Source organism: Rhagoletis pomonella, unplaced genomic scaffold (assembly GCF_013731165.1).
Source record: "Rhagoletis pomonella isolate Grant_MI unplaced genomic scaffold, Rhpom_1.0 Rhpom_scaffold_00005, whole genome shotgun sequence".
Classification (NCBI taxonomy): domain Eukaryota; kingdom Metazoa; phylum Arthropoda; class Insecta; order Diptera; family Tephritidae; genus Rhagoletis; species Rhagoletis pomonella.
The window spans coordinates 45,926,468-45,948,000 of record NW_023458559.1 but is presented as its reverse complement, the minus strand read 5'-3'; the positions used below and the strand labels follow the sequence as shown (position 1 = coordinate 45,948,000).

General features: G+C 34.5%; 1 protein-coding gene across 4 annotated transcripts; it reads right to left on the bottom strand.

The window, feature by feature from the left end:
- Window positions 1–8,619: 8,619 nt before the first annotated feature.
- Window positions 8,620–19,695, bottom strand: LOC118739063 (equilibrative nucleoside transporter 4-like). 4 transcript variants are annotated; one of them, XM_036470186.1, is made up of 4 exons: window positions 18,467–19,695; window positions 11,093–11,376; window positions 10,344–10,630; window positions 8,620–10,274 (listed from the first exon to the last, which is right to left on the bottom strand). In XM_036470186.1, exons 1-4 carry the CDS (start codon window positions 18,637–18,639, stop codon window positions 8,955–8,957), a joined length of 2,064 nt encoding a protein of 687 aa, XP_036326079.1. In that variant the 5' UTR covers window positions 18,640–19,695; the 3' UTR covers window positions 8,620–8,954. The 4 variants fall into 4 exon arrangements, with proteins under 4 accessions (XP_036326079.1, XP_036326078.1, XP_036326080.1 ...); XM_036470185.1 differs by having other exon boundaries at window positions 8,620–10,630; window positions 18,467–19,221; window positions 19,290–19,695; XM_036470187.1 differs by having other exon boundaries at window positions 19,290–19,695.
- Between the last annotated feature and the right edge of the window lie 1,838 nt (window positions 19,696–21,533).

The window sequence follows — 21,533 nt, the reverse complement described above, 5'->3', positions numbered from 1 at the left end:
ACGGTGGTCGGCAAATTATCTAAGTGGTCGACATTCGTCGGTAATGTTTAGAGACAAAACGAGTAAGCAGCGAAAAATAAAACAGGGGGTTCCTCAGGGTGGTGTCCTTTCCCCGCTACTGTTTAACTTTTATATTTCAAAGCTCCCTCAACCACCAGAGGGAGTCTCGATTGTCTCCTATGCCGACGATTGCTCGGTTATGGCGACTGGGAATGGAATTGATGACCTGTGTTCGAAAGTAAACGGCTATCTCTCCGAACTTTCTCGCTTCTTCACTGCAAAGTGTCTAGCCCTCTCCCCTACGAAATCCTCCGCGACCCTGTTCACAACCTGGACGAAGGAGGTCAGGCTAGCGCTGGGGATTCACGTCGATGACACACCAATTCCGACGGTGAATAACCCCAAAATACTCGGAGTAACTTTCGACAGCCTGCTCTCCTTCTCTGCGCACTCAACCGCTATTGTCAATAAAGTACAGAGCCGCAACAAGGTCCTCAAGTCGCTAGCCGGCAGTACTTGGGGCAAAGACAAAGAAACGTTGCTGGCAACATACAAGGCAATAGGCCGGCCGGTTTTGAACTACGCAGCGCCAGTGTGGTCGCCTGGGACTAGTAGGACGCAGTGGACGAAGCTACAGACCGCACAAAACACCGCACTGAGGACAGCGACGGGATGCCTCCTGATGACGCCTGAACACCACCTGCACGGCGAGGCGCAAATGCTCCCGGTAAAGGAGCACAATATAATGCTCTGCAAGCAGTTCCTGATCGGGACCCACAGAAGTGGCCACCCGTGCAGACAGCTGCTTGCAGAGGAGCCCTCGCCTAGGCACGTCAGGAGGCATCTATATGAACTAACGGACGAAGTCCAGAGGTTCATTAAGCAACCTCTGGACCCGACAGCCTACAGACAGGCCTTGAACGGCATTCACAGGGACTCAGTCTCGAGTTATGTAGACTCTAGACCTGTGAATGCCGTTCTAGGCACACCACCCCCGGACATTGACGAGACGGAGCTTCATCTGCCTCGGGAGACGCGCACCACACTTGCACAACTTCGCTCCGGCTACTGCAGCAGGTTAAACTCCTACCTGAGTAGGCTGAATGAGGATGTGCCTAATGAATGTCCGGCATGCGGAGAGACCCCACATGACTCGAAACATCTCTTCGCATGCCCGGCAAACCCGACATCCCTAACGACCTTGTCCTTATGGGCAAACCCCGCAGAAGCTGCACGCTTCCTAGGGTTGCCGTTAGTGGAACTTGACGACAACGACTGAGATACCAACCGATCTGGGCGGGGTTGTTGTAGCCGCTACAACAACAACAACAAGGCGTTTTTTATTGTGTATGTTATTTTACCTACGGTTTCAAGAATGCAAAAGTAGGCAAGCCTGCCTGCAGGCCGTGACTGAATACAGGCTAATTCGGCTTCTCGTACGGCCTCGAGTATTTCACTGCTTGCGACTAGGTGAAAGTCCTTTTATTGCAGTGTTTCAAAAAGTATTAGTTTTTAACACAGAATCTGGAAAGTCAAGCTTAAACTACGTAGATGTTAAAGTTTGCTGCTATACGAAAAAGGGCTATTTAAGTAGAAATATTTCTGTTAACATTCTTCTCCTTCTGTACTGTTAAACCAGGCAATGTGATTCTATTGTGAAGCAGCAAATGTTAATTTAAAATTTTTAGAACAATTAAATTCACTACTTTGAGAATGTAAGCACTAACATACAGTAATAACTCAGTTATGTCTATTTGGCGTTGCATGAGAGTTGTCAGAAAGGAATCCGTTAAATGAGTTTTGCGTGTAAGCGGTTACCCAACGCATAAAACTTCACATGTAGAAGTATATTGGGTTTCGATTTTTAACTAAAAATGGTATAGCAGTGCAAAGTATGCATAACTGGGCTATAAGAATTAAATTACCACAGATACAAATTTATAAAAAAATCAAAAAAAAATCAAATTTGACTAGAATAACTTGAAAATTATTGATATTTAAAATAATGTCGATTAAGCATAATGATAATGCCAAATTCGAGATCAATTTTTATCGAGATTTTGAGAGTTCAGTTAAAGTTTCGAGAAGTTCAAGGGCTTTTTTCCCGTTTAAAGAAATATCCTTTATATATCTACCAATACATTCATATATGTAAGTACGATAGGGTGGTCCAAAAACAGTAAAGTCGGAATTGTAATGCTCTCACCCCCTAGGATTGTTCTATATCGAAAAAGTATACCATATTTTTTATTTTGAAATCAAAAAGTATTTAAAGGTCGCTCAATGCGCTTAAAGCTTTCCATATATTTGTATATGGGATAAATAAATTGTTTCGTAGAAATGGTATAGAAATTATGAAAATCAATATTTTTCAATCGGAAAACTCTGGTTCTCTTCAGGAGACTTTCAATAACAATTGTTTATTTAACCATTTTTTAATACTTACGATTTTTTATGGGTCCCTCTTTTGCATTTTTCGGGGTTTTTATGGGTTTTTGGCGGACCTATAAATGATAGCTGCAATGGAAGAAACAATTGGTTATTATTATAGAGAATCTCCTGCAGAAAAATATTGTTTTTTAACTATTCTTTACCATTTCTACGAAAAGTTGTTTTTCCCCATATAAAATACATGGAAAATTTTGGGCGCATTGAGCGTCTTCTAAATATTTTTTAATTTCAAAATAAAAAATAAGGGTATATTTTTTTCAGTATAGAGTAATTCTAGGTGGTGAGAGCATATAAATTCCGACTTTACCTTTTCACATGCATTTTCGGACCACTCTAAAGTACAAGCAAACAAAAATGTTCCCCGTACACCACTGAGTTTGAAGAATTTTCGCAAGGCAATTTCGAAAAAAACTAAGTTTTTTTTTAAATAGTTCTACTGGAATAATACAAAAACTTCTCTTACAAAAGGGTTCATGATTTGTGGAGGGCTTCAATTCACTGACATTAGTGTGGTACATTTAGGTCAATACACGCTGGAAAAAAATTGTGTGCTCAAGATAAAAACATCGATATATCATTCTTAAAGGTATCTGGAGTACGAAAAAATACACTGAAGATGGCACAACGCAGAAACCGGTTTGTCTGCAAGCCAAACTTGACAAGGGATGACGGAAATTCGTTCCAAAATAAATTATCTGGCTAACATTGATCTTTAAGCAATCTTTAGCTTATAAAAAAATTTTGCCATTACGGCTTTAAACTTTTTCTCGAAGCACGCTGTGGCTGAGTGCTTAGTGGTGTGTACTACCACTCCGTAGGGCCCAGGTTCGATCCCCGGTCCGAGCAACAACTAAATTAGCAAAGCTTTTGCTAACAGCGGTCGCCGATGGGCAGGCAATGGCAAACCTTCGAGTGTATTTCCACCTTAAAAACTCCCGTTAAAACCATTTGCCGCTCAGGGGTGGCGTAAAATTTTCCATGTTTTAACATTAACATAAATTGGAGGAGGAGCTCGGCCATCACTTAGCAAAAACATTATAATTATTTTTAGAGCAGTAATGGAATTCTAGAAATCGCTACGCTAACCTTCTATCGCTAAAAATCTCTAAAAAAATAACACATGGGCCTAAAAATATGCAACGCGATAGCTGAAGGAGTTCGTTATAAAATCGTAAGCAATATGGATAGGTTATATTTTCCTGGCGAATACTTTTAGGCAAAAGCATTATTCATTTAGAGATTTTAGCGACACAAATTTTGCGTGGCGATTTCTAGAATCCCTCTGCAATTCAGGTTGATTTAGCTGCGACGAAACTCATTAATCAGACTTGGAGTATCCTTGTGGTAATCAGTTAGCATGATTCTCTCAAGCTTGGATTGCATATCAATATAGAAAAAATGATGTTCAATACAACACCGAAGCATATCCAATATATATTGGCAAGGTTTTTGAAGTTAAAAATCACAGTTTAAAACTTTGTAAAAAATTAAAAAAAAATCAACAAATTTTTTATCAAAATTTCAAAGTTTTTAATCTGAATCTTTAAAAAATTGTTTTGTAGCCAATTTAATAATTGTATAATAATTTGCAAGTCTTAAGTGGCTAAAAATTACGCTTGACATTTCATAGACTTATTTTGTTTTTGCTGACGGTCTTGCACACTTTTTTTCCATGTAACCAACACATTTTCTCAAAATCCTGATTAAATAGTTGAAAATTTTGATACAAATTTTTAGAATTTTGTATAACCTTTTTGTTTACAACATTTTCGAAAAAGTTTTAATACGTATTTCTCAGCCTGCAAATCGGAGCAGAAGATAATTCCCATAATTTTTTGTATGTAGGTATAGTAAAATACTAGTATTTTAATTTTTAAAATTAAATCTTCAAATATAGATGGTGCGCTGCGTGTTAAGTGTTTATAAATATAATTCGATATGGCTTCCTACGCCTTTGGAAGACATTATCCGCTATAAAGCTCCGAACAAAATATTAACTGATATCAATACTAGGAACAGCGCGATGATATGTGTAAATTAGAACTATTTTTTACTGAGCATGCGCCTTGTATGCTATAATTTTCGTTAAGTAACCCCTCTAAAGCTTTTAAAAAGTCTCCAAACGCTTTGCTAAAATAATAAAAAGCTTTAAGGAAGTTTCCCTATAAAAAATAATGCACTATTATGAACTTCTGTGTATGTACATATGTATGTTCTGAGTGCATTCACCCTTAGAAAAAGCACCATAAGAACATCTTAAAGCCATAATGACCACCCTCAAATGATTCATCATATATATGCCTTTAAAGCTTTGTGTTATGTTTACTACAGAAAGCGTGGTAACATTTAAGAGCTTTTTTCTATTTCTAAGTGTCTTTAGCTCTTAGAGGATCATAGTACCGCTTTAATGCTTTTATTGAAAGTTCTCTTTTACTTACATATACAGCCGTGATGTGATTGCTTTTGGTTTACTCTCGCCAGATTTCATATGAAGAGTGTTCTGGGAATTTAAGCAACGAGCATCATGTTGGTAGATTACTTAGAGTGGACTAAAAAATATCATTAAATTATCCACAAGTACAAATTAATCAAATATTCTTGAAGTGTCCTTTGAGTATGCCGCTGCCCCTTAAACCTTTTCAAAATATGCGCTACTTAGGCGTTAGTTCGGTTAATTGATGAGTTACTTTTGATTTAACGTTGCTTTCGGTGTGAAATATTTTTCTTTTGTTTTTTTACATTATTACTGAAAACTTATTTTCAAAACGCCTTAAAGGTGCTAGAGGTATGCTTTAATGGATGGCCAAGCTTAGAGCCATTGGGTGAATACACTTCTTTAGCAATGGTTTGACTCAGCATTAACTTATAATTTCAATCATTTCTAGCCTCTAGCGTTCGAGAAGTGCGTTGGTCGTGGCGTTGCATTGCATACATTTAGGCACTTAAAAAATGGCGCAATACAAAAGTTGTATACTTAATACTCGTATATTGAAAAACTTTTTAGAAAAAGAAAATTTTTCATTTTTATAATTTCACTTTATTCATATTTCTATTGAATATTTTACAATTAATTTCCTCGCATAATTTATTTGCAATAATTACCACCGATCGACAATTACGGACCGATAAACAATTTCAATAATTTTTTGCTTATCAAAAAGTCATCAAATATATTCCCATCTCTACTTATGCAAGTTACAACTAAGTAATTAAATAAAATCACAATAACATACGAGTACATACAACGAACACAACTGACGAACAATAATATACACCTATCTGTTTTTAATAACGTACATTGACGCCTTAGAGGAGTAGATTAAACTATGGAAATCGCGAGCATTATCTCCATGTATAAAAGATTATCTAAATATTTCGGTTTGAGGAAAAATGTGTTTTATAAAAAATTATATTTTCGAAATATGTTAAAATATTATGTTTCGCTACAAAAAAAATGTTTAAAAAATCAACCATTATTTAATGTGTAGTGAAATCAAATATTTTTCATTTTTTTTTTTTTTATGGGTCAACTGCTTATCTATCAGAACATAATAATGAAAACCAAACTATTTTATATAAAACGATATTTTTGAAAAACAAATGTTTGCAAAAACAATGCAAACGTGTTTCAAAAAAGAAAAAAATACTTATGCAACAAATTTTTACGAACATTTTTTCAGTAATTTGTATTGACGTTGAGGCCGTTTTTAATGAAAGATATTGTTATAAAGGCCATAAATAATCATAATAAAAAACAAAACAAACAAAAGGTGGACCGATAGCATTAATAAAACCATTCATCTACTAGTCTGTTAGAAACATAGACTAATTAAATAAATAAATAAACTCAGACGGAAAAACAGTACCAATTTTTTCATCTGCCGAGTGATGCACCCTGATGTTCATAACTCAAATAAATTTTCCGACTTATGGAACACAAATATTTAAAAAATTTAAACTTATAGTGAATGGCTCAAAGAAAATTTGGGATTAACTATTTTTCACAATTGTACAAAATTTCAAAAATAATAAATTAATGTATATAAAGAGAATACAAAGAAAAACCAAAAAAGTTTTAGCAAGCAATTTCAAAAAAATTTCATTGTATTATATTTGCATAAGAAATTGAAAAATTATATTTGCATAAAAATTCACAAAACAGTTACTTAAAAGTTTGAAAAAAACATTTTAATTTTTACATAAAATATATACTTTTATAAAGTTTCAGATTTAGAAACAAAAATTTTTTTCCACGAAAATATATTTGACGAGGATACATATGTATATTTGTAAAACTACATAATATGATCTTATGAAATATTTTTCAAAAAACTGCTTTTCACATTTTTTGTTCGAAGTTTCTTTAAAGAAAAGTATTTAAAAAGAAATGAACATACTAAAATGAATGATTGACATACTAAAAAAGTGTAAAAATTTTTAACATAAAGGTAATTTGATTTAAAAGATTTTTTAAAATAAAATCATTTAAAAAGATATGAACAAGAAAATAATAAAAAAACGTTCACACAAATATAAAACAGTAGGTCAATTTTACGCAAGCTACAACCTAAACCAATTTTATAAAAAATTTTAATTGTAGTTTTTTTATATTTTTCCGAAACAAGAAAAAATATTTGTTGCAAACAAAGTCGGACAGGACCATCAACCTTTTGACTAGTATTACGAAAAAAAATTAATTCTCATTTTTTTTTTTATATTTGCCCAAAACTCATTCACAAAATAATATTTGTTGCGAACACTGTTTTTAGTAATTAAAAATATAATTATCCAAAAAGTTTACCACGGCAAAGATTCGGAAAAAGTATTTTTCGTAAATTTTTCTGGTCGAACAAAAATTTATGACTGGTCTGATTTTACAAATTTTAAAATTATTTTACAGAAGCTTGTGGAAAAAATAAAAATAAACCAAATATAAATTTTCACAAAAACAATTATTTTTTCAAAAAAATATTAATATTTTTACAAATAATTAAAAGCTCAAAATGTTTCTAAGGATTTGTGATTGGACAGGTTTTAAAATTTGTATTATACTCAATTTTTTAAAATATATTTTAGAAATATTTCACCAAAAATTTAAAGATTACTTTCGCCAATAAAAAATTAAAAATGTACATACCTACATGTTTTTTGTGTTACTTCTTTTACAAAAAATTTTAACTCAAAGTATTTCACTTTAAGTAGTAAAAACTTATAAAACCAACATTTTAAGGCACAAAAATAACTTTAAGCAGGAACATAAAAATACATATCAAAACTCGTTTTTTTACTATTTACTACTTCACACTACACTTCAAATAAAATTCTTTGGTTACCGGCAGGCCTCATCGTCATACGTCTTACTGGCCGCTATGATGTATTATTTTTTATTATTGTGTATTAATTTTTTTCTTAATATTCAATTTTAACTTTATACCTTAATTAACTATGTATATATTAAAAATATATCTTGTCTCATGTAAGAATTTAAATCTCTATCAGCCCTTTTGTGTGTTATGTATCGCTGCAAAATATGGAACGGCGCCTAAAAGTCTACGTTCAACTCAGATACCTTTACACGCCGACGTCATTACTTATCTATGTATATAAATTTACGTTTGAGTTATATGTATGTAAGAAATTTTATGCAATTATTAATTTATTACAAACATTTCTATGTATATCCACATATTCTAGCACAATTTCGCTACAATTTACGCTTACTATTTTGGTTATGAAATTTTAACTAATAAGTATTTAGTACAATTTTTGATGATATTTATTTTTGTTTGCTTTTTCTTGTTTTTGTGTATGCTAAAATGCAAACTTCGAATTCACGACAGCTCACGACAGTTCACTTTAGAAATCAGCGCCTAAAAGTAGGCTGCAGTTGGTATGCATCAGAATGCAGTGGGATTTCACGCAACTCATGCCTGTGCCTCAATTTGCTTGCTTGAAATTTTTTCGATAGGTATACAACTTTTTAACTGTTATTCTTACAGTCTATATGTATTTTATAAATTTATATGCGTATGTGACTATTTTTGATGAGTATGGTATGCAGTAAAATGTATTATCTCTTTTCCAAAACCTTTTTTCCAATTTTTATTGTTTTCTGTTCTATTTTTTTTTTTACTCCCGTAAATTAGTCCGCGCGTATTATTTTTTTAATTTTTTTTGTTTGTAAATTTAAGTAATGCGATAATTTTTATAAATCCGGCCACCTTCACTTCAGTCATGCACACATAGCGAGGTCTATGTAGTTAACGAAAAAGCGCGCCGCCACTCGTCCTAATATATACTAAACACCTTGTGCTTTTCTATCGAAATCAGCTATTTACAAAATTTTTAGAAAACACTTGCTTCGTAAGAAGAAAAATATGTGCTCCTTCTTCTTAAAGGACAGACTCATTAAAAACTCGGCCAATCCTTTCAGCGTTGTTTGACTTAGTAAAACCCGTTCCGTATTCACTCATTCTCTGCCTTCCAACTCCTTTTTTCCTCATTTAAATCCTCTGCATCAGCTCATTTGGCGTCTGCGGATCTGTGGTGCTTATGCTCGCATCGCCGCTCAGGTCCAGACCCATCGATGAGACAGTACTCACCATAGCCGAGACCACATTATCGATCGTACCCGCCACCGAACTCAAGATCGTCGCCGCCGTCGAGGTGATGAACGCTGTGGCTGTCGGCGTCATCAGTGTCGGTAGCAGTGGCGCCACCGAAGTGCTAGTTGTGCTCACTGCTGCCGCAACTGTGGTTGTTGCAGCCGCCGCAACTGTGGTTGTTGCAGCCGCCGCTGCTGTTGCCGCCAGCGCAGTTGTACTTGCCTCGGTGGTGGGCAAGAGCGTCGAAACTGTGGTGGTGAGTAACGCCGCAGCGACGGCTGTTGTATTCAACACTGGCGCTGCGGTACTTGTTGTGCTGGTTGTGGTGCTGAGAAATTGCGCATGCGCGCCTGTTGGATCCAACATTGAGGCCGGTGCATAGGGATAGGTCGGACAGGGATTGGTGAGCTGCGCGCCCAACATAGATTCGAAAACATAGCCGATTAGTGAACCAGTTGTCAGCCCGACATTGTAGGAGAGTGTCATCATGTTACCGGTCACCTCTTTGAGGGTGCCAGGCACCTTGGCTGGTGCGAGCATCATTGGAAGACTGCCAGCGAGCCCATTACTGACGCCCAATCCGATTGTGAAGACAAATGCTGCAGTCTCGCCCGAAATGACTGGTTGATGCCTTGGTGCGCAGCACAGCAAAAGCAGCGGTACCAAAACGATGCGCAGACCGGACATTAGGATAAGCTGACGCCGTGACCATGGATATGGCACTGCGGCGAGTATCTTGCCAATCACATCAGCTGTATTGAAGGTGAACATTAGCAATACCGGTAACCAAGTGCCCAGACTGCAAGAAATGATCTCGGATTCGATGCCCGGATATAGAGAGAGCGTGACGCAGTAGGCGAGTGCGATGCAGACCATGTAGGGGTAAATTGCCTGTGCGACAGTCCAGCGTGAAACGAAGCCGTTTTTCAAATCGCTTAACTTGCCGGGCGTACAAGTGCCCGGTGTAAGCACATGCTCCACCTTGAAAGCGACCGTAGTTGGCGTGGTGGGTTCCTGTGGTGTGCTCGGCATATCGGGTAAGCTATTGAGACCCTCGATGACACTCTCACCAGCCGTGGGATTGGATAGCTCATAAACCGGGTTACTGAAACTTAGCGCGCCTGTGGTGTTATTAGCAGCATTCGCTGGTGGTGAAGTGGGTTCAAGCGTGAGTACGCCATACTTGGCGATGGGCGTACCGCCGTCAAGGTCATTTTGCTGTGAGGGAAAGATAGGGTAAGAAATTAATGCATGCAAAAAATATTCGAAATCAAAAAAATTACTTACCAATCGATCTTCGTCAGGCCTGAGTACAATCTTGGCGCATGCCTTCATGTGGTATCGCACAAATGGCGAGTGTATGGTTGCTAGATGCAGCACATAGCTGAAGAGTATGTAGAGGGTTGAGGTGAGAAAGAAGATCACTGTCGACACACGGTCGTTTTGAATAAGCAACTTAGTGACCACACGATTGGAGGATACCAAAAAGCCGGCAATGCTCTCGCCAGCCATAACAGCTTGGGTATATTGCTTGGGCAACATGCTGGCAAAGCCGTAGAAACTCGATTGTTGCACTGTGGGAATGAGAAGGGCAAATGAAGAGTTGAGTGCGATCTGAGAAAAAGTTATTAAATAAATCGACGAAATTAGGAAAGGCATAGCAATAAAGAAGGAAAGTGAAGTGAAATTAAGAGAATTGAATTGAATTGAAGTGAAGAGCAGTGAAGTGAAGTAAAAATAAGTGATGTGAAGTGTGCGTGGTAGTGGGGTGAAGTGAAATGAAGTGAAGGAAGTGAAAAGTGAAAGGAAGTTAATCTAAATTTAGTGAAGGGAAGTTAAGCTAAGTTAAGTTAAGACAAATTAAATAAAATTAAATGGATTGAAAAAATATAAATGAAGTAAAATAAAATTAAGATAGCAAAAAAGTTAAGTTTCCATGCAAAATATATATATTAATTTCCAAGTGTTTTTTTTTAATATGTAACGAGTTTTTTTAGCCAGAAAAAATATTATTGCTCTCATGTGTAAATACAGACCTGTGCAACCGATGGCCACCAGCGATACAGCAGCCAAATTTACCGAATATGCTGTATTGGCAGCAAACATATGAAAGGCCACCTCACACACAGCCACAAAGATGAGCGTAGTAAAGGACACCACATAACCGAAAAGGACACGCACACGAAATGGTGCCAATGATAGAAAAACATTATTGAGCAAAACGGTAGCAAATGCGACAATTATATATGTCATAGACATATCCAGTGCCACTGAGCGTCCGGGGAAACGTGCTTGCCAATAATCGGCGGCGATGATGAAGCTGCAATAATAAGAGAAAAAGAATAAAAAAATTTAAGTTATAGGTATGTTAAACGAGGAATGTAATCAAGTACATTACAAGCGATTGTATTCAACACCTTAAATCTGTAGTTCTCATAAACAATTTTTTTCTGATATTTAAAGCAACAAACCATAACTAACGAAAAATCCAAAATTTTCTTATTGTTTGATTATGATGGATTTTATCGACACACAAGTCCTCACGTCATTTTATGGCAAAAAAAAATTTTTAGTTTTGGCTTTTTGCATTTCAGGCGATCTTTTTAATAATATAACAATAATAATTATAATAATAATAGATCGGCGCTTACACATATGTTAGTGTTTGGCCGACCTTCTCCTCCGAATTGTAGCGTACACCGACTCCGAACGCCATTACAAAGTATATGACCAGAGGCACCCCCCAAGGAGGCATTCTCTCCACTCTACTCTGAGCAGTGAACACCCTACTTCTAAGCCTAAAAGGCATCGGTTGTCAAGTCATAGCGTACGCTGATGACATAACAATCGTGACAACGGGCAGACATCTTCAGGTCCTGAGGGTGTTATTGCAAAACGCACTCGGTGTGGTAAAAACCTGCTCCAAGGAATGTGAACTTAGTGTCAATCCTACCAAGACAGAAATGGTACTTTTCACAAGGAAGTGTAAAACTCCTTTATTTAGACCTCCAACCCTAAACGGGGTGGCACTTACTCTCCCAACCGAGGTCAAATACCTTGGAATTATTCAAGACTTGACTGGAAGCGAAATATTGAAGGCCGCGCCAGAAAGGCCAATACCGCCCTTTATGCCTGTAAGATGGCTATATGCAAAAAATGGGAATAAAACCACACATAGTACACTGGATGTACTCAGCTGTGATAAGACCCATCCTTTTCTACGGGGTCACCGTATGGTGGCCTGGGCTAAACAACACTTTGTCCTGAGGCAAGGTGGAACGGGTGCAGGAAACGGCTGCCATGCTAGTCACGGGAGCACTGCCCACTGCACCCACCAAATCTCTGGAAATAATGTTAAATCTTCCACCTGTAGATCTCTACGGAAAGTTTCGTGCCGACTGCAGTGCAGCCAGGTTAAATACAATCCAGCCGTGGAGAGACCTCAGATTCGGACACGCAAAAGTACTTCGAACTCTACCGGATAATCTACGACAGATAGATTATACCACTCCTCTACTCTGTTTAGACAACAAATTCTCCACAAGAATCCCAGAGACGAACGAATGGAAAGGGGCCACATACCTGAACCCAGGATCTACCGTTTTTAATTAAAAAATATTGTGAAAAAAACACTATAGTTTAAAGAAGAAGAAGATATAGCTGCTAATTCGGAGATCGCCAAATCTAGTCATCAGTCTGCAATTATGAAATCTGATTAGGAGCTGATGTGAATTCGAAATACATAGCAGTTATAACTTCTAGCCTTTTTAAACTATTGTTGTTTTCACACAATAATTTTTCGCTAAAAACACTCTCAAGCTCAACTATAAGGCAAGAAAATGAGACCAAAATATATATTTAGGTATAGAATTCTTGAAAATCAATACTTTTCGATCGGATAACTGTGTTTCACTTCAGGAAACTTCCAATAATAATACCCAAATGTTTATGTAAGCAAAAAACGAAAATGGGGTGACCGATTAAAAAACCTTTATTAAAAAAAATGGTATAATAAGGAATTGGGTACTATTACTGGAAATCTCATGAAGAAAAACAGAGTTTTCCGATTGAAAAAATTTTAATTTCAATAACTCTATACCATTTCAACGAAAAAATGTGAAAATGAAAAATACAATATACATGAAAAACTTCATGGGCTTTGGGGCAGTTCTAAATCTTTTTTTTTTTTTTAAAGCAAAAAATGGTGATACCTTTTTCCATTTAGAAAAATCCCATTGTGTGATATCTTAAAATTTTAAACTTTTTTTTGACCACCCTAATGTGCATACTTATGTATAAAAGTACTTTTTTCAAAGTACATTTAAGTGCAACAAACAGCAAGTTCAATGTCGGAAGACATACTCGTGCCTACATACATATGTATGTATGGGGACATGTAAGTAACACAAAAACTTATTTGTTTGCCTTTTGTTTTCGCTCCATTATGATTCATAAATGTTCAAATTTGTTTTCCTTTCTTTTTTAGCCTACATTCACATTGGTTTTATTTTATTTTTTTATTCTTGAAATGGGCTTTCATGGTTTGCTTTTTCTTAACATTTTTGTACACATCTAGACTTTTTTGTAATATGTAACTAACAGATAATGAAACGATTTCTGCGCCGTGGCGGTCGCTTTGAGGAATTTGGTTGAAGAACCAGATTTCGGTTCAAAAACGCTCTATCTCAGCTGAAAATACATTGAAAATGTGCCGAGATAGGGCCTTTTTGAATCGATGGCAGGTACGGGGCGTTCTTGAACCAAATTCTGAGCGTATTAACATTTGGTACATGCATCCCTGCGAACTGGGTCAAAATGCTTTATGTGTGGGTATAAACAGGGTCTAAATAGTCTTCATAGACATTTTTAAAATATTTAAATTTGTGACTGGTGGGGCAAGTCCTTGTGACTGGTATAAAGTAATTATCAGCCTTATCATGAATATTTGGTGAAAAATTTCACCGGCGAAAAATTTCGTTCAAGGAAATGGTTCACTTCCTCATTAATGTGAAAGGATTTCGGGTGAACGGCATTCCAATTTCGAAGTGGGGATAACAGCTGTCAAAGCAATTAAATACAATTTCAATTTTGAACATACTTACTTATCCCTTTTTGAAGTCCCAAAAATCTCGGGATTAAGTGCCCTGCGATAGGAAATTTTACAAACAAAAAAAAAATAAAAAGCAACATATTCGCGAAGCCATGGGCCAAATATATGCAGTAAAATTGCGTTTTTGGTTTTCTCTCTCTGACGTCGGGATTTTTTAATAGCACTTTGAAAGTTGAATAATATGAGTAATCTAGAAAATGGTTTAAAAAATTTTGAGCAATGGAAAACATAGGAAAACAGTAATGGGTATCAAATTAAATAGAAAATTCTGTAGGGACACAACAGATTTAATTTGTTTGGTGCATAAGGTATTGAAAATGTCCTTAAAAAATCCACCCTTGAATATCCTTGAAATTTTTGCTATATTTATTTTGGAAAAATTATATGTTAAGGACTAATATAAACTCGACAACGTCCTCAAATATAGTCCTTGTAACTTTATTAGCTTAAAAAAGTTAAATTTAATTAAAAGTGCATTTTCAGTACCTATTCGTCCTTATGAACCCAAAAATTTTAAATTTTTTTAAATCCTACATTGTTTTCTCTTTCATTTGGTACCCACTTTTATTTTACATTGCACTGAATTTTTTAAAAAATTTTTAGAATTCATCATATTTTTGAAATTATAAAGTTCTAATAAAAAAATGCTAAACCTAAAAACGCAGTTTTACTATATTTGGCCCATGGTGTCGTGAGTATGTGATTGTTGGTGTGTTTTGAAATTTTTTTTGTTTCAACCTATTTCAATCTTTTTACTCAGAATTTTTAGAAAAACTCTAGGTACACAATTTTATAAGTACAGCCCATTAAATTACAGGAGGATATAGTGCAAGTTTCAAGTGACTAAAAGTAACGTTGATTTTTTATCTTTTTTTTTGCTGGCGTCGTCACGCATTTTCTTCCATACAAAGTACATACAATGTATGTTCGACAATTTGTTTATATGGAAGAAAATGCCCAGCATCGTTTAAAAAATCCCCAAAAATCAACTGTGTTTTGTTACTGCTTGAAACTAGCATTTTATTCTACTTTAATTTTATGTTCTATAAAACTGCGTACCTAAAATTTTTCTAAAAATGCTAAGTAAGAAGTTTGAAATTTTAGTTAATGTTTTTTTTTTCATTTTTATAATTGTACAAATTTTGAAATGCGCATTTAAATGCAGTTAATTATATGTAAAATGAGGTAGCCTTTTATAAAAAAAAAAATTTGAATATTAAATAAATATAGAAAGACTAAACAGGTTGATATAAGGCGATTCTTTTATTTCTGCCACTGGTATTATGAACTTCTTTCAGATACACAATTCATATGTTCACTTACGTCTTTTTTTGCATTGAGCTTTTTGGACCAACCGGTTAAATTGGTAAAAAACGGCTAAACCGAGCCAACTAAATTTCGCATGTTTTATTTAAATAAATCATAAGTAGAAAGATCAGTTCTTGGAGAGAAGTTGCAAATTCAAGCTGGAAAAAATGTTGCCAGCAAGAATTTGCAATTAGGAAAAACATATGATTGTGGCACATGGTTGCATTTTTTGTCGACGGTAAAATGAATAAACAGGTTCATCGAATTTAAAACTTTACGAACTTGAGCGATTTTAAAATGAAGAATTTAAGTAAATACTTGTTTACATAATTATTTAGTTAATTCCAATGATTTGAAACGTACTCGGAATACAATCTCAACCAGAGTCGATATAGGACTAGCAAGAAATATAAATATAGATCTTGTTTTTTGCCCCTCTGAAAGAATTTTAAAATTCTATACAATGTTGAAATGCAACCGTGGACACTGGCTGGCAGGGAAACTTGCAAGCTCCTGCAAATTTGCGTTCGTGCAGAGTATCTGTAATTGATAGAGAGTTTAGGAGCATTTTTGCTTACTAACTAATATTCAGAGAGATAATTTTCGCTGGATTTTCGACGAACAAACCTATAGTCTTCCCAGAGAGTGTTGCTTTACATAAAAATGTATGCTCTTTTACTTTCATTTTGACGCATTTCAGTGTTGGTTCTTTTCAAGTTTCAAGTTGGCCTTCGGTGTTTGGAATTCAAATAAGTTCTCGGAAAAGAAGTTAGTTTAAATAAATCCATATGTGTACATAGTGCTTGAAAATATCCATTTTCATTCATGAATATGCGCTATCTGGGAAGACAATACCTGTAACATTTATTCTGGGCACTATATCCAAACACAAACGCATGTTAAACAAACAGTGAAACAATTTGTTATTTTCTAAGCTTGCGAATAAGACTTCACACTTAAATTTAAGTCGTTGATAACAAACATTTTATGAAGAAAATCCCCGTTACGGCCTTATTTAGAGAAAATATATTCGTTTAAAATAAAAATAAGCGAAATCGGCCCAATTTTATATAACCCTGCCTCCGCGATAAGTCTAGTAGCCATTTCTAACAGATTTTGGATTGCTTAGTCAAAAATGGAAACATATATATTTAAATTTTAAGAAAACAAGGTAAATAGCAAAATCGGCCAAGAACGGATAATTTTTTTTTAGGTTTTTAGGTTTTTTTTAGGTTTTTAGGTTTAAAGAGCTTTATAAATCGACGTTTTCATACATTTATCAATTTATAAACCTTTTATAAAGCTACTTTATTCTTTAGGAATAAGGCCACAAAACTACAGCTTATTTTTATTTTTTTAATATTTTTAACAAGTTAATGAAATACAATCATTTATTAAGAGGTTATTACTGAAACTGGGAAAGTTAAGCGATTTTAAAATTTATGTCGTTTACCTGCTTTACTTGGAATGACCCTTAGCTAAATATAAATAGATTTATAAAATGGAACATTTAAATTACATTTTGTTTTAATTAAATTCAGCTTCATTATTTTTCGTACATTGCTTTGTTCATTTTCTTGTTTGAGCATTTGATTCGATGCCTCAAATTTAGTACCTCCTGAAGGATTTTTTTTTTAAGAAATCTTTAGTTCTTAAAATCCTATAGAGTGCGGGAATTTCTACTTTATTTCCTGTTTTTATTTAAATTTATTTGGGAAAATACTCCTTCCACATGTTCCTGGAGTTCAAATGACAGTTGAAACGATTTGTTTAAAATTAGTAAACGCTGCTCCTTCATCGTCCCCTTTTATCGTAAACATTTACATACAAAAAACCGAAAGAGGAATTTTTATAATCTTTTATACCTTATTAATTTTTTTATCTTTTTTTGATTGAGTTTTTCTAATTTAGTTTATTTTAATTTTATAACATTTTTAAAATCTTTCATTTTTAATCTGATTTTATTCGAGTTTATTATTTATACAAAACTTTTTCAATAACTTTTTAATTTTTGTTGTCTTTTTTTCTTTATAGTCATAATTCTTTCTTTCATTCTTTTGTTTTCTTTTATTTTATATTATATTTTATTTTGATATATATTTTATTTTACTGTCTTTTTTTATTTTGTTTTTTTTTCTCTTTTATTTGATTTTCTGTATTTTATTTTATTTTTACAATATCTCGTTATCTGAATTTGTTTTTTATGGCCCTATTACAATTATATTCAAGAATTTCATTGAGCATGCGGCCGTTTCATAAAAAAAAACTTGTAGAAAAACAAACGAACAACAACCATATGATCAAGTCTAAATAGCAAGAAAATCATTGCCCTTGATTGTAGTTGGGTTGCGCAAATGAAAAAGTGGAAAAAGAACAACAGTTTACATGGCGAAGTTGCTGGTTCAAGTCCCAATGAACTCGATGAAGAAGTGCGATGAGTAGAAGTGGTGTTCTTCGAAATAGCAGTATATTTCATTAGTAACGGCTTCAAGCTCAATAAAACTGTTGAATATAATTTTACTATACCATTTTATTTAGATGATTTTTTTTTAGATTTTTTAGATTTAGATTTAAATTCTTTATTATTAAATAACATACTAATTATAAAATTTTAAATGCATATAGAAAAAACATACGACAATGAACAACTCCTTTCCCTTTTTTTATCTATTTTCCCTATTCGTTATTTAATTTAGTTTTATTTTGTATTATTTTAATTTACTTTTTTTTAGTTTACGCTTATATTTAGTGTTTTTTTTATTTTATTAATTTTTTATTATATTTTTAATAATTTGTATTTTTTTGATATTTTCTTAGTTTTTTATTTTGCAGCAATTTTTTAAACTTAAATTTTTTAATTTAATTTAACTTTATTATTTTTTATTTATTTTTTCCTTTTATGTTTTTCTTGTTTTTGTTTCAATTTTAATTTATATTTTATTGAATCTTTCTGCCCTTTTTATATGATTTCCTTACTTTCATTACAACTCACCTATTATATGGCAACACAAAGCCAATACCAGCTGCCAGCAATGCCAAGTACACTGCATGTTTGTGATCTTTGGGTGTGCGTACATCCGCCTCTGGACTATCCATGGGCTCATGGCGGATGCCGGCGCCACGACCTTCGAGCGGTTCATAAGTTGTGGCTTGTGCGGATTCCATTTCCGCTATTTAACAGTTATATATGTATGTATGTATGTATATGCACTTTCAAGGTGTACAAGTCGTCGTCGTCTATTTGATAATGAAGAGTAACAAGTAGTTGTTGTTTTTGCTGTAATTTTGTTTGTTGTTTTGATATGTACCTTGGCACTGAGCACAAAAGCAAATATTTAAGTATAGTCTACTTAGCGGCGCACGAAGGCAGATTTTTTCATGCAATGTGCCGTGCTGGCTTTCAAATATTAAGGAAAGGGGTTATTCTATTGTTTATCTGATGGAATATATTTGATGATTTTCTTCTTTTTTTTAGTCTTTTAACTTTTAACCGTTTAGTGCAGAAATCTGATTTTTCTTTTTTTTCGAATTGAGAGTTATTTGTTGTTATATGTTTTAGTTTTGGTCTTAGTACCGTTTTTTTTTTGTTTTTGCTTTTTTACTAAAGCTATCCGCTATTACCGTTTAAATAGTCATCAGCACCTTTCGTGTTTTAATCGATAAAGGAGTAGCAATGTCAACCACTCTTTTGCTGCCCAACCGCTGCTCAAGAAAAACAGCTTAAATTTTCGCCCATTTATTGGTTTGCTATGAAATTTTTAAAAAAGTAATTTACGTTCTGCATTTTCCACTCCCTTTTTTCAAGTATGTAGTACCTTAATATATCGTTCGACAATTTCGATTTTTCACTTTGCGATTTTTTCACAACTTTTACATGTCTGGCTGCTGCCCAGTTTTACAGCCACAGATTTCAGATTTGCCACTCAGATTTAACACTCTCCCACTAATTATTAAACGTTTAAATTTAGTTATTAAGTTTGAATATATTTTTTAGCTCTTCAATATAATTTTTCAAAGACTTTTCCTATGCAAAACTATTTTATGTGCATCGTTTGCAGTGCGCTGCAAAAATTTTTATCTGCTCTTTTCACCATTCTTGGACGTCTAATGCGCAAGTCTTTTTCAATTATCGATTTTAGTTGTGTGCTGTCATTTCAACATTGCAGTTGTCAAATGTTGTTGAAACACCTGTCATGCGGTCACACTGTTGATTTTGGTCGTCGCTTTTGTGGTAATTTTTTGTTTACACCAACGTAAAATCGGTATGCATGTATGTTATGTTTGTTGTTGTTTTTCTACACAGCATTCCTTATCAGTAGATTTGTTTACCACAACGTGCTGGGCGGTATTTCGGCTTGATGTTGTTGGGGATTCGATTGGAGTTGTGCATTTTACTATTGCGAATGTTAAAGTGAATGGTCTGAAGAGCTCGTGAATAGTGTTATTATAACTGCCTTCCTCGTATTGAAATTCAATTTGTATTATTTCAAAATTTCTTTCGTATTCGCATTCGCATAATATTCGTATTCACATTCGAGTCTTTTTAATATTAATTTTCATATAAGTTAACTTACATAAACCAGTCCTCGAATAAAACATGAGCAGAAGTGTGCATAGCATTATTTAAACTAGACAAAAACTTTATAAAAAAATCGATAAAGCAATGTTATGTCATTTTTACAAGAATTCAATTCTTTAAAGTCATTGATTATACGTATTTATACATACATACAGTGTTGGACATATCTATCATTTCGGACCAAATTCAAAATGATTTTTTTCCCCATTTATGCTTATTTATTAATTTTTACGATTTTTCTATTGAAACACAGCTTATTCATAAAAATTGCCGTTGATTTCTTAGAATTTTCTTCCAAATGTGTTGCGGGAGCACTTAAAAGGAGAAAATCATAAGTAAAATGGTAAATGGGGTACGAAAAATTCAGTGCTTAGGCGGGTTGGGTAAATAAGCGGGGAAGTACTTAAAAGAGGGTTTTTCTTCAGATTACATTAAAATATTCACGGTGCCCAAAAATGTTGGTTGGTTACTTAAACGAGTTAGGTACTTAAGCGGGTTTCACTGTATTCATATTCGTAGTCGCATCCGTATCGTATTTATAGTCGGGTTGATATTCGAATTCGTATCGAATTTATATTCGTTGTCATATTCGCAGGCGTATTCGTATTCAAATTCGTTTTCCTAATTGTTTTTGTATTCCCATTCGAATTCGGTTTCATATTCGCATTCGTATGGTATTCCTATTTGTATTCATATTCGTAGTTGTAGAAATTCGTATTGGTATTCGTATTCAAACTGTTTTCGGTGATGGTATTTGTATCGCGATCACATACGTATTCGGATTCATATTCGCCCTCAGATATGAACCAGGGATCCCCAGTTTTCCCGAAGATTCTCTTTCAGGGATAGGTATGTACCTATACAGAAAGTTTTTGCGTTGAACCCTAATCGATGTTCAAATTTCCTTCCAATTTTCCATTTAGCCGCTACTTTGGTTACAGTGCCACAGAGAGTCACAATAGGCAAGAGAACAAGCATGTGACCGACAGGGTGGTCATGTCGAACAAGGAAAGGGAAATTTTTCGTCTACTATCGGTGACCGCCAGCGCGGCCAACTGAATTTAACTTATTTTAGTATGTCGTCTGGTATATTTTCAGAGAGATTTCTTCCACCTAGATTTAGAATTTCATAAAATACTCTGTAAAGAAAGCTGATGCTCTTAATCAAAAGATTACCACTAGACCTGTGACCTAAAGCCTTAGACTCGGTCAGACCAGATCGCATCATCCTCGATCTAGAGAGAGGCAAATATTTCAAACAGTGCAGAGACAAACAACTCGGCATCGAGGACTGCTCCTACATGATAAAATTCATTGATCTGGCAGTACTCATCGCTTGAATAAATTCTCACTGCAGAGAAATACGCCCACTTATCAGAGCAAGAAACCTACAGTTACCCTCTTCCAAGTCTATGGCCACACTCGTACTCAACATAGAGGTAAGCAGGCTCAAAATCTCGACCGTAGCTCATTATTTACG